The 12,564-nt window shown below is 44.8% G+C and overlaps 1 protein-coding gene and 1 long non-coding RNA gene across 9 annotated transcripts in view; one reads left to right on the top strand and one right to left on the bottom strand.

Moving 5' to 3' along the window:
• Nucleotides 1-7,693, bottom strand: part of LOC144311427 (uncharacterized) — a 130,772-nt gene extending 123,079 nt beyond the window's left edge. For 3 of the 8 annotated variants that reach the window (XR_013377012.1, XM_077893902.1, XM_077893901.1), the window contains exons 1-3: nucleotides 6,997-7,693; nucleotides 6,002-6,141; nucleotides 2,597-2,744 (exon numbers count right to left, since the gene is read on the bottom strand). Coding sequence is in view for 6 of the 8 variants with exons in the window: in XM_077893902.1 (XP_077750028.1) it covers nucleotides 2,597-2,744; nucleotides 6,002-6,141; nucleotides 6,997-7,227 (519 nt within the window). In the remaining 2 variants the exon portion in view is untranslated. The remainder of the gene's footprint in view (nucleotides 1-2,596; nucleotides 2,745-6,001; nucleotides 6,142-6,996) is intronic. The other 5 variants (XR_013377011.1, XM_077893903.1, XM_077893905.1 and 2 more) reach the window with 3 other exon arrangements.
• LOC144311429 (uncharacterized) lies at nucleotides 6,706-10,863 on the top strand. Its single transcript, XR_013377013.1, has 3 exons — nucleotides 6,706-7,073; nucleotides 7,336-7,904; nucleotides 10,585-10,863. It is a non-coding gene; the product is annotated as an uncharacterized LOC144311429 (long non-coding RNA).
• Nucleotides 10,864-12,564: the final 1,701 nt, after the last annotated feature.

The raw sequence follows: 12,564 nt of genomic DNA, 5'->3' as shown, positions 1-12,564 counted from the left end.
GAATAAACATTCTTGCTTCAACAACATGGGTTGATTTTACTTCCACTAAAGCACAAAGAAGACTTGAAAAGACCCAAACTGATTGGGAGTTCAGGTTTTGATTCTTAGCTCTACCGCTCACCAACCCGGTGATCTCAGGGCAGGTGTTGAGCTGTAGGCTCCTATACAATTTTATATATTTGTTTATTTATTTATTCATTCATTCATGAGAGGGAGACACACAGAGAGAGAGAGGCAGAGACACAGGCAGAGGGAGAAGCAGTCTCCATGCAGGAAGCCCGATGTGAGACTCGATCCCAGGACTCCGGGATCACGCTCTGAGCCAAAGGCAGATGCTCAACTGCTGAGCCACCCTGGTGTTCCATTGTAGGCTCCTGTATGGAAGATGGAGATCATCATACCTACCTCGCGGGAATAAGTTGAGGTTGAGATGAGATCATAACATCAGCAGTTCTGTAGCACCTATTATGTGCCAGGCACTGTTAATTAAGTAACTTGCCCAAGGTCACACAGCCAGGAAATAGCAAAGAGGTGATTTGAATCCAGGAGGGCTGGGTCCAGCACAGGTTCTCCTCTCCCATGCCCCTCAGGAGAATGCTCATACACCCCTCAGCCCCCTGCCTGGCACATGATCACAGTGTTGTACATGTCAGCTATCATTTTATCATTATTTTTCTTACACAGGGCATAAGAAAAATCTGGTCGTCACCAGAGATTAGGAGAGGAAAACAGTTCTGGAATGCAGTACCTGGAGATCTGCATCCCAGAATAGTTTTTCTGGGAGGCTCTAGGAAAGACTCACCAAAGAAGTGTGTTGCTTTTCTCTAGAGCTGTGTCTAGCTCACACAGTGTCCCTGGTTCAGCACCATTGTGTCTTCTGTTTTCCAAGACTGATCCAGAGCCTGAAGTCTCAGTGGAGAATTGTAGATTATCCTCACCCTCTCATTTCATAAACGAGTAAATTGAAGGTCGAGTTATAGCATTTTATCACAGAGGCTTTGTAAATTAGCAACAAAGCTGATACATGAACGAAAAGTTCTCTTGATGCCCAGGTAACGTTCTGACTCTTAAATGTGCGGCCAACACATCTACCGGCTTTTCTAGATTTCAAAATCTTTCGCCCACTATCTGCATAAGTGCAGTTCTATCGGGCAAATAAGTGATTTAATTATTGATTTGGAAAATACAGTTATGACAATGATTCATCACATGGAAGGCAGTTGCAGAAAGCTACTCTCTCCATTTGCTTCTAATGGACCTGAGGCGGGTGGGGGTGGCGCTAAATCAAAAGGTTCCCAGTCCTCTTGGTCTGCAGTGGTCCTGAGGTTCGGGGACCTGTTTGCTAAGGCTGAGCCCCAAGAGCTCACGATGAATTAGGTCGTCAAGTGCTCCAGACCAGAGGGGACATGAAACAATGAAATCAGGGACCTCCTTCCACAGCCCCCCAAAAAGATCCTTTGCCTTTAAGGGCTCCTTTTAAAAGCCAGAGTTTTCTCTGATCCTCCTTAATAAAGTGCCCCAGCAGCAGCGCTCCCCTTCCTTATTTGAGATCTGTGCAGTCTCATTAAATTTGATGTGTCGCAGAGGGCTTGGATATGTGAAAGGGAGGCTGTGAGAGCAGGACTGGAGGTTGCCAGCTTCGCTAAGGAAACGTAATTCATTACGGCTTTTCAAAATGGACGCCCCTCTGGCTTCCTGCTCCATTGATTTTTCCCCCTTTGCAAGTAACAAGTGAAGGGCCAGCTCAGCCTGCAGATTTAACCCTTATTAACAGCTGTTTAAATTAGAGATGCGTTTTGATGGAGAGACAGGAGCCTTCGTAGATCCCCACTCAAAGCAAACCCAGAAGAGATGATTAAAGATGAAAGCCTGCAAATGTCTGGAGCTAGGCTGGCAACGTGGCATCCACCTGCATCTGGGGAGGGACCAGCACTGCTATTAAGTAGTTTCTCCAAATAAGGCTCTCCTACTTTTCCCTGATTAAATATTCATGGCCCACTCCTTCCTCCCCACCCTTCAAAGTAGTAATGGAGGAAGGAGTATCTGCTGTCCTACGTGAAGTGATGAATCCTATTCAAGGGCAGACTGCCAAGGGGTCAGCTCCCATGGAACACTGCTCTCTCTCGGGAAGACCCATCTAGAACAACCAGGATCACCCTCCAGGCCGGAGGCTTCCCTGAGATCTTACAGACAAAATACAGACTGCTTTGGTGCTCCTGAATGGAAGAATCCGAACGAGGCCGGCCTGTTCTGGGAACAGAGCCTACAGAGAGAAGACAAGTCTCATCGTGTGAATGCAGACTTTGCCTCCATCTGTGGGGAACAGGGTGTGCAGTGGTCCCACAAACAACCGGGAAGCCAAATAGTAAGGTCAAGGGCAGTGCTTTGATAAGGGGAAGATACAGACAGTCCAGGATGAGGCTGCTAAGCCCAGCTTTTGTTCCTATTTTACTTGGAACCTCCTCATATCTCAGATTCCTTAGGCTTTCCCCCCTCCATGCCCTTAGGGGTGCTGTCATTGTTGTTCTTCTAATATCTCCCTCCAGAGAAGGACGTGGAGCATCACATTGGTTATTGCAAACAGGCCCAAACCTACCTGCCCGTTGGGATCATGCACCACAGAAAAAGACCACTTCCCAGAAGAGATGGAGACAACATGCCACCCCAAACCATCAAGGTCACTCTGTTCATTTTTTTCTGCGTTCCCACTTCTTCTAACAATGCCTCGCCTTCTCTCAAAACATCTAAAAAAAAAAATCAGCAGAGTCAGGGTCATATCCTTTGGAAAACACACACGTACACACACACATAACACCATTGTAAGAAAGAAAAACATCAAGGCGGCTCTCTCATGATCATACTCTATAAATTTATATTCCTGACTTGCTGCATCTAACTCAAGGAACCTAAGAGAAGCATTCTGTGACAGAAACAAACTAAGACAGGCCTGAGTAAATCACACGCTGGCAGCACCGCCATTTACATATTAAGTGAAAGAGGATGTTGGCTCCCTCGATTCTGATTTTATTTTCAACTGAAGTGAACAGAAGACTTTTTTTTTTTTTTGGAGTCTGAACTTTATGGTAGCAATTCGCAGTGCCAAAAAAACCTTAATATGCCCTACCTTTGACTTCACAGGATATAGTTCTCCTCCTCTCCCCAGTCTTGAAACAGGAAAAAAATTATGTAGAAAGCATGGCGGTCCCCCACCCCTACCCCCTCACTTTGGTGACTTTTCAGCGAGTTTCTCTGGGACACTGCAAGTATACAGAGTTCGTTTCAAGGAGGGTTTTCTTCAAACTGTTTTGAAGCAGTTTGAACGTATTCACAGTGTCAGACAAAGTTCTTGTCAGCTTGTACTCGGGAAATGAGGGACACTGGAAATAGAGACCTTTTTTCTTTTCTCTTTCTTTCTTTCTTTCTTTCTTTCTTTCTTTCTTTCTTTCTTTCTTTCTTTCTTTCTCTAATTGACACCATCAGGGAAATGCACAAAGATGAAGCATTGGGGAAATAAACTATAAATTTCCCGGATAGGTCCCATCCAGGGACAGATTAAGGGAGGTGCGTGCTTTAAGAGCTGCCAAGAACTTTCAGGTTCAGAACAAGTGTCCAGGCACGATGCAGACTTGGCAAAGCTTTTTCCTCTTAATTTCATACTTGCGAGTATGTACAGGGAAATGTAATCCCTGTTTTTTTCTGAAAAGCTTTCCCTTTCTAGAACATCCAAGCCCTGCTTTACAAGCACGTAACTCATGAAAAGGGAGCTTAATAACATGGAGGAAAGTTTCCTGCCTAACAAGGACTGTTACACCCTTGACAGCGAGGAGTAGTGTAGTGTAGGTGAGTGCTTCAAAACGTATTTTGCTCATCTGCATCCTGCACTCCCTACTGCAAAAATAGTTCTCTGACCCCCAAAAGTGTACAGAATGATCAAGGTAAAAGTGGAGACTGAGGAAGGAAAGAAAAACAAGTAAATCATATTATTGAACACTTGGTATGTCCCAGAAATGTGTTTAAGAATGTTGGAAATGCTGTTTTATTAAATCTTTGCAACTACCCTGTAAGACCACTTACTTCTTTTTCTCTTTCTTTCTTTCTTTCTTTCTTTCTTTCTTTCTTTCTTTCTTTCTTTTAACGACAAAAAGATAGAGACACTGGGACAAGATGGTGTGGGTAACTTCTCCAGAGTCTAAGGAGCTGATCTAAAAGTAGGATCACAACCTATGTAATTCTAAATCTACTCTTTTCTTTTTTTCATTACACAATACAGCTTTCAATTGCAAGAGTCTTTAAAAATCATAGACCCAAACACTGCCGAGGTCACAAACACAGTGAAAACAAGGACTTTGATTCTTAGCTCGGTCTTATTACAGCAGAGTGACCAATGCTGTTTGCTGCAAAATGTTCGTTTGCCCCATTAGCATCCTCCTGTTACAATTGTTAATGCAGTGCCATGTGTGATGAGACACAAGCCACACTATGCAACAATGAGGACAGTGAAGGGGATCAGTGATATGGATCAATTGTTTCAACAAATATTTACTTGTGGCCACTATACTGCAAAGCATTTAAGGCAAAAGAAAGAAGGAAAGAAAGAAAAATCCATACAGGCATAGTGTCAGCCTGCCCTCCTGCCTCCGCTCACAGCACCTTTTGCCTACCTTCTACTCAGTCACACTACTATCATCAGAAGCTAAGAAGACATTCTCAAAGCAAAAGCACACATAGATATTCACCAACCACCAGTGGGGTGGTTCGATCCCCATAGGGAAGGTAGAGTCCATAGCCAGAGCCCGCCCACCTTGTCTTCTTCCCTATTTCCCATTGTCAGCCCCATTTTCATCCAAACCAGGTTCCCATCCACTCCTCAGACTCCATGGCACCTGCTCCACCAATCACCCAGTGACTTGGTGTTCTGTGGAATCGTGTTCTGATTAGTGAGCACACTCCCACATAGCTGTAAATCCTGATACCAGCATTCTTTGTACCTCACTGTCCAAATGGGAATGTGGCTTTCCCTTAATTATAAATATGTCTCAAAATCGTTTCCCCAAGAAACTGTTTCCTCTTCCCTGGCCCCAATTTGTAGAAGGTCACACTTGTTCTCAACCCCCTTGCAGAGCATGATCCTGCAGCCACTGCATGTGAGCTCTTCTTCTCTGCAACCCCCTACTCTCCTTGATGTAGTCTTCTGACGCTCAAAGCCTTGAGCACCTTTCAGTACGCTAAGTTTTTGTTGATGACTGATGAACTTGGCCTGTCAGATCCCAGCTTCGTCACCACCATCTTCATCTCCTTTCTATTTCTCACAGCAAAGCAGCAGCCCTCAAAGCATGGTCCTTGGACCAGTAGCATCAGCATCACCAAAAACTTGTTAGAAATGCACATCTCATACCCACTCCAGACATGCTGGATCAGAATCTCTGCAGGTGGGGCCAGCAATATGCTTTAACAAGGCTTCCATGTGATTCTGATGCACAATTTGAGAACTGCTAGTGCCAAGGATGGCCACACCAGGGGTCATGTCATCAGCTGGAGCTTTTCTATTTCAAGATCCCTGCTTTACCAATGATTTGTCATCATTCTTTCTCCTTCTCTCTAGTTTGCTAAACTAATATTTGTCCTAGTCTGGAGGTCTAGAGCCTCTTCTGGCCTCAACTTCATCTAGTCTGGACCCTGGTGAACCACTCCCATGATGCCTCAAAGCTTGCAATTGCCCTATAATTGGTTTCCCTTAAATTTGGACTTTTGGCAAAAATGATGAAATTATGCTGATTTCATTCCAACTGGCTACCTTATCTAGGCCCTCGCTGCTGATTTATAACCATATTATTCAATTTCTTTTGGATGTGCTAATTTGTTCTTTACAATATTTCTAACACCCGTTTTCTTCAATACTAATATTTCCATCCAGCCTTCCACACTCTTGGTCAATAGCTTTGACTCTTTACTAAGAACAAAGGCAGCCAACTAAGTTCCCTCCACTTTTTTCCCCACTGACCTCCAAACCATCTGGATAGCTGCTGCTCCTCTTGACTCCAAAGTAGAGGAGAACATCCTCCTCTCCGACGCTCTGAATCTTCTCCCTTGTGACTCCACCAGAACGTCACTGCTCAGGAATGCCAGTGGAATGGAGGGCCTCTAGGAAGGGAAGTTTGACACCATGTTGTTTGGAGGGTTGAGGAGGTTGTCAGTGCTTAATAGTGTCATGTGCCAAAAATAGATCTAAGATAATAAAACTGAGGAAAGGTGATTTTGTTGTGGCCAGTGCTAGATAACTAGTTTCAAAATTGCTGCTTCAGCAGAGAGATGAGGACAGAAGACAGGTGGTGGGAGTTTAAGAGAGTGAAGTAAGGATGTGAGGGTGTGGGGGGCCCACTGTGAAAAGAATTTAGCTAAAGAGACCCAGGGCTCAATGGGCAGTCTTCTCTCCACCATCCACTGGGGAGGCCTGTGTTTAATTCACGCAAAGGGAAAGCAGCCAGTAGAGAGGAACAGAGGAAAGACCTTGGAAGGTGGGATAATTGGAGAAGGGTCCTGTAAGGGACAGAAAGAGACTAGAGAGCAACACTGGAGGGATCTACTTATTCATCATGACTCTGAGTTGCAAGTGATTGTGTATCTTCATCAACAAACTTAGGCACAAACAGAAACGCACAGGCTTACATGACCAGCGACAGGCAGAGGCATGCAGCTGGAGATGGCAGTCCCCAGAGATTGGACGCTTCCAGAACCACTGCCTTACCCCTGCCCCTGCCGCCCTCTAGGAATCTTTCACACTCCCCTGAAGACAAGCATAGCCCAGACCCACTCCATGGGCTGCCCCGGGCATGTATCTTCCCAACTTTGCCATCAGAAAAGAAAGCCTTTCTCCTCAGTTCCTGTTAAATACCATGAAGACTCTGATTGGCCCAGGCTGAACTTTGTGCCCAGCCCTATAGTCAGAGTAAGAAGGAGAAGACAATTAGGGCTGGTAGTCACTTTTAGAAAATGTACCTGGATGAAGAGGCAGCTCTTCTTCATTCTCTCACAACAATTATGGGGCTGTGACCACCAGGCCAGGAAGGAATGAGGTACAGGGCAAAGGAGAGCAATCAATATCCAGTAGATGTGGTTAGCCTTGGATGGGAACAGAAGCAGCTCTTCAGACACCAGGATGGGTGTGAATGTACATGTGTGTGAGAGGATGTGTGTGCGTATATAACCTTTATATGTGCATATATACATGTATGATGCATATGTTCTATATGTACATATATAATATGTGTATGTTTATGCGCAGGCACATGTAGTTGCATATTGCACATGTGTAACAGGCAGGTTCTCTGAAACCAGGTGCTGAGACAGTCTCCTTAGCAAGATCAACACTTGTGAAGGGAAGGGAGGAGCTGCATTTGGCAAAGGGAGAAGTAAAGGCACAACGCGGACCTCCATCAACCCAGAGGACAGCTCTGGAGTAAGTGCTGCCCGTCAGAATGGTCTTGTGTCAGTTAGAAGTGGCCGGACCAAAGTGCCTGGGCCTCTATACACCCGCATGGCTCAGGCACGCATGTGAGATGCCCTGGGAAAGGCATGAGCTCCGGAAAAATCGTGCCCCATGCAACTGAGGCAGACTTGCGAGAGGCTGCCAGCAGGAAACTGCTCTCTGCATTCCCCACCAACGGGCAGCAAGTCCTTCCTTATAGAGGAACTCTGGATGATGCATCGTCTCCACGGCTACTGCACAAGAGTGACATCACCCTGTGTGGTGCCACAATGGTGGATGCTTGTCATCACACATGTGTCCAAACCCGTAAAATGGACACCAGCGAGAGTGAACCTTGATGGCAACTACAGACTTCGGGTGATCAGGAGGTGTGACTATGGCCTCACTGATGGCCGAGACTATGCATACGTGGGGGCAGGTAGTCTGTGGGAAATCTCTATAATTTTCCTTTCATTCTTGCTGGGATCAAAAGCTGTAAAAAACAAAGTCTATTAAAATTTTTATTATTTCATAATTTTTAAAAGATGTATTTATTTATTTATTGTATATTTTTTATTGGAGTTTTTTATTTAAGAGAGAGAGAGAGAGTAAGCAGGGGGAGGGGGAGGGGCAGAGGGAGAGGGAGACAAGCAGACTTCCCACTGAGCAAGGAGCCCAAAGAAGGGCTCGATCCCAGGACCCTGAGAACATGATCTGAGCTGGAATTAAGAGTGGGCCAGCAGGGATGTCTGAGTTGCTCAGTGGTTGAGCCCCTGCCTTCGGCTCAGAGAGTGATCCTGGGGTCTGGGGATCGAGTCCTGCATCGGGCTCCCTGCATAGAGCCTGCTTCTCCCTCTGCCTGTGTCTCTGCCTCTCTCTGTGTGTCTTTCATGAATAAATAAATAAAATCTTAAAAAAAAAAAAAAAGTGGGCAGCCTGGGTGGCTCAGTGGTTTAGCACTGCCTTCAGCCCAGGGCGTGATACTGGAGACCGGGGATCAAGTCCCACGTCGGGGTCCCTCCATGGAGCCTGCTTCTCCCTCTCCCTGTGTCTCTGCCTCTCTGTGTCTCTCATGAATAAATAAATAAATCTCTTTAAAAAATGAAATTAAAATTAAAAAAAAAAGAAAAGAAAAGTGGGCCGGTTAACCAACTGAGCCACCCAGGCCCCCCTAATAATTTTTAAAATAATTTTAAAAAGTTATGTCAAATGTCATAACCCAGGTCACAGAGCAGTGTGGTCCTTTACTATGCCAGTAAAAAAAAATTTAAATGCAGCACATTCTTTCAAACACTTCTCATGGAGAAGTTGAGTCTGTTTCCTCTTCCCCTGAATCAGGGCTGGCCCGCTTTGATCTTCAAACTGTGTCAGAAGAGACACTGTTATTTCTAAGCCTTGTCTTTAAGATAACGTTGTCTCTGGGAGCCCCGATGTGTCAAATAAGAAGTCCAATGACCCTGCTGGAGAGATCACACAGAGACGCCTTGGAGATGGAGAGGAAGCCAGCTGAGACCCACCTTCCAGCCATCTTCACCAAGGTGCCATGCATGTAAATGAAGTTGGTTCACACTCTTCTGACCAACCCTCAGCTGAATGCTGCCAAGTGACCCAGTTGATGCCAATCAGCCAAGCCCTGCCTGAACATCTGACAAAATTGTGTGATGTTATAAAATGGAGTTGTTTAAAACTTCTAATTTGGGGAGATACAACAGATAACTGGAAGAGTAGTCAAAAGCAGAGTCAAGGACATGGAAGTTCTGGAAGCAGCCAACACAAGAGTGGAGAGACAACGCAGAAACAGCCCAGGGAGGACCAGAGATGGACAGAGATTTATAAATAAGCAAGCTAGTTGAGGGGATTAGCAAACACGTGTGACAGATCTGACTTGTGCCAAGATGGACTCTGCTGGCTTCCCAACTCCAAGTGAGGTGACATGGTCTGCTGATGCTAAGGGCTGGGAGGAAATAAGACTGGGGCTGAGGAAACACAGAAACTTGAGAAAACGGTGGCACAATGCTAGGAAAAATGCAAGATATGAATAATAAGGTTATCAGTAAGCACCTGCTGAAGTCAGATGGCTGGATGTGTGTTGGTCATGTCGCTGGCGTTTAGAGACCCTCTCACACAATGCTGCGCCTTCGAGGAGTCGAGGGGGCCTGACTCAGCTGTAGTGGGCACTGCAGCACGTGGGAGGAGTGAGGGGATGAGGGTGTTAATGAGAGATGAAGGGATGAAGATGGCCTAGATGCAGTAAAAGGGGTGAAGGAGAGGCTGAGGGTGTTGGCATCTTGATGAAAGAAACAATCAGCCTCTTAGGGAGTGGTCGTGGCTAAGAGTCCTTTCATCATTTATTCATTCAACAAATACTTATGGAGTACTGACTGGGTGCCAGCGGAAGTCAAAGCTGTTCAGTTTCTCTGCCTGAGAATAAACAAGAAGGGAAGATAAAATGAAATTAACTGAGTCCACTTAAGAGGAGTTGAAACCAATGGACAATATGATCTTCTGCATAATCCGGGGGATTCAATTATGTTTCCATTACTGTTGAGAATAAAGAGTTTACTATATCCTAATTATTTAAACCAACTGTAAAAGAAATGCATGGAAAGGCCCTGTTTCAGACTGGCCTCCCAAATATACCGTGTTTAGAAAGATTTTAAATTATGTTTTTAGATGCGCCAGACTCCGTACAGACCGTATAGAAAAATCTGACTCTTGACCTCTGTTGTATAATCAAGAAGAAATTAGTTTACCTTTCTGTTCTTCTACGTAATTATCTATGGCAGAAAACAGTGCTGACTGTGCCTATTCTAAGCATTCGCTAATTCCATACGTTCGGTATATATTTACTGAATACCCTACCATGTGCCAGGTGTTGGGCTGGGCCCATTAGCCCCAATGGTTATTAACGAGGTTGCTTATCTTCAAGAAAACCTGGGTTTAAGATGAGAGATAGGCACATAATCGGTTAGCCACGATACAATGTGCCAAATATTAGGATTATGAATGTATACTATTCTTAGTATGCATTCAGCTAGTTAGTCATATCATACTAATATTATAGGAGAGGGAGAAGAGATGGTACATTAATTAGACCTTCTATTTGTTATTTACTTCAGATAGATTATTTCATCGACTCCTCACAAGAGTTCTACAAAACAGATCTCGCTTGCCCAGGACTCCATGGCTCAAAGAAGAAACGAACTTGCCCAAGTTAGTTACAAAGGGCTAGATAAGAGTCTCTTTCTCCAAAGCCCATGCTATTTTCCCAATCCCAGGAACCCCCCGGTGTACATCGATTTGCTGATGTCTGTTTCTAGGTTGGGTTGTATTCTTTCTGAGGATGAGCATCTTGCCTGACTCCTCTCTATTTTCCTCTTACGTCAAATATATATTAGCTGGTCAACAAATATGCATTCCTTTTTTTTTAAGATTTTATTTATTTATTAGCGGGGGCAGAGGGAGAGAGAGAAGCTGATTCCCCACTGAGCAGGGAGCCTGATGCAGGGCTGGATCCCAGGACCCTGGGATCATGATCTGAGCTGAAGTCAGATGCTTAACCGACTGAGCCACCCGGGTGCCCCAACAAATATGCATTTCATGACCACAATGAAGTACAAGTTTAACAAAAAGTGTTCCCTAGATGTACGTTGTTGACATTAAAGTTATTATTTGTAAGAAAGAGCGTCAATGAATGAATGAATGGCCAAAGAAATAAATCAATGCATGACTGAAAGCTGGATGTGCTCTTATCTCAGGGTGTTCGTTGGCATTTGCTGTTCCCTCAGTCTGCAGTGGTTTTCCCCAAAACTGTTAGATGGTTTATTCCCTCAACACTTTTTCCATTTTCAGCTCACACATCACCTTATTGGCGTGACCTTCACTGGCCACCCTATGTAAATAGCAACGACCCCTCCAGCAGCCACCTCTCTACCCTTATCCTGCTCCATTCTTTTTCCCAGCACTTGCCACCCCCTGACATATTCCATATGTATTACTCTATTTGTCCTGTCCCCCGCCCCCCACCCACTAGAACATGTATTCCATGTGAGTAGGACCCTTTCCTGCATTGCTCACTGCTGCATCCCCATGTTGTGGGTGCTCCATTATCATGTGCTGGAAGGTAGTCACAGAAATCCAATTCCTTCTGACCTTTTCTCTTGTCTTACCTGAAAAAAGCAAATAATTGTATCAACCCTGCAAGCAGCGCTGTGTTCTCAAAGTATAATCTCTCTGTGAAGAGAGCTCTGCAATTGCATTTTCTCCTCCTTCCCTTCCACGTTTTTATGCACAACGGGGTTCTGTTAGGATAGGTTGCCACTTTTCCTGTCCCCAGGTGTTGGAGATAAGACCTGCTGTGTCCATTCTCTCCCCCTGTGAATTGAAAGGGCAAAAGGAGGCTTTCCACCTGCTTAGAGGAAGGCGTTTGGACTCCTGCCCCTCTACTTTCCTCCCCTTGACCACTGGTGGTGGTTTGGAAGCTCAGTGAAATATTGTTTCAGCCCCTGTGATGTTGAAGAGGGAAAAGAAGAAACTGCAGTCTGATGTTTACTTCATAGTAAGACAAAAGCTCCATTCAGGTTTTCCCTGTGTCCTGCAGACAGCTCACAATCAAATACCGTCATTAGAAAGGAAATGCACTATCTTATGCAGGCTTTTGTTTTGGTTTGTTTTAGATAATTAGAGAAAGTACTCGTTTCAAGATAGCACGGAAGCATAATACCATAATAACAGTCATTGCAATGGAATTTTACCTTTATGATAATATTATCTACAGTGGCAACCAATCTCATTGCTCCGTTCTCTGTGTCTCTAATTACTTGGAGTAACATCCTAACATTGTGATATTTAAGGGTAGGTCCTCTGTGACTGGGATGTTAACAGACTGTAATGCAGAACCTTCGGGATTAAAAGAAACCACACGCTGCTGAGCGCACACTCAAAGCTGAAATGGTAATAAGGCTTTGTACGACTGCCTTCACCTCTCGCTGTCTCATCCGCACCTTCTGTGTCAGAAATAAGTCCGAATTGGAATTTCCCCCAAATTATGGGTGAGATTCCAAGCAGGTCAACAGTGTCTTATGGTCACACAGCCGGAG

Source organism: Canis aureus, chromosome 3 (assembly GCF_053574225.1).
Source record: "Canis aureus isolate CA01 chromosome 3, VMU_Caureus_v.1.0, whole genome shotgun sequence".
Taxonomy (NCBI): Eukaryota; Metazoa; Chordata; class Mammalia; order Carnivora; family Canidae; genus Canis; species Canis aureus.
Note: the sequence above shows the minus strand (reverse complement) of the source record. Positions and strands in the feature narration are given on the sequence as shown.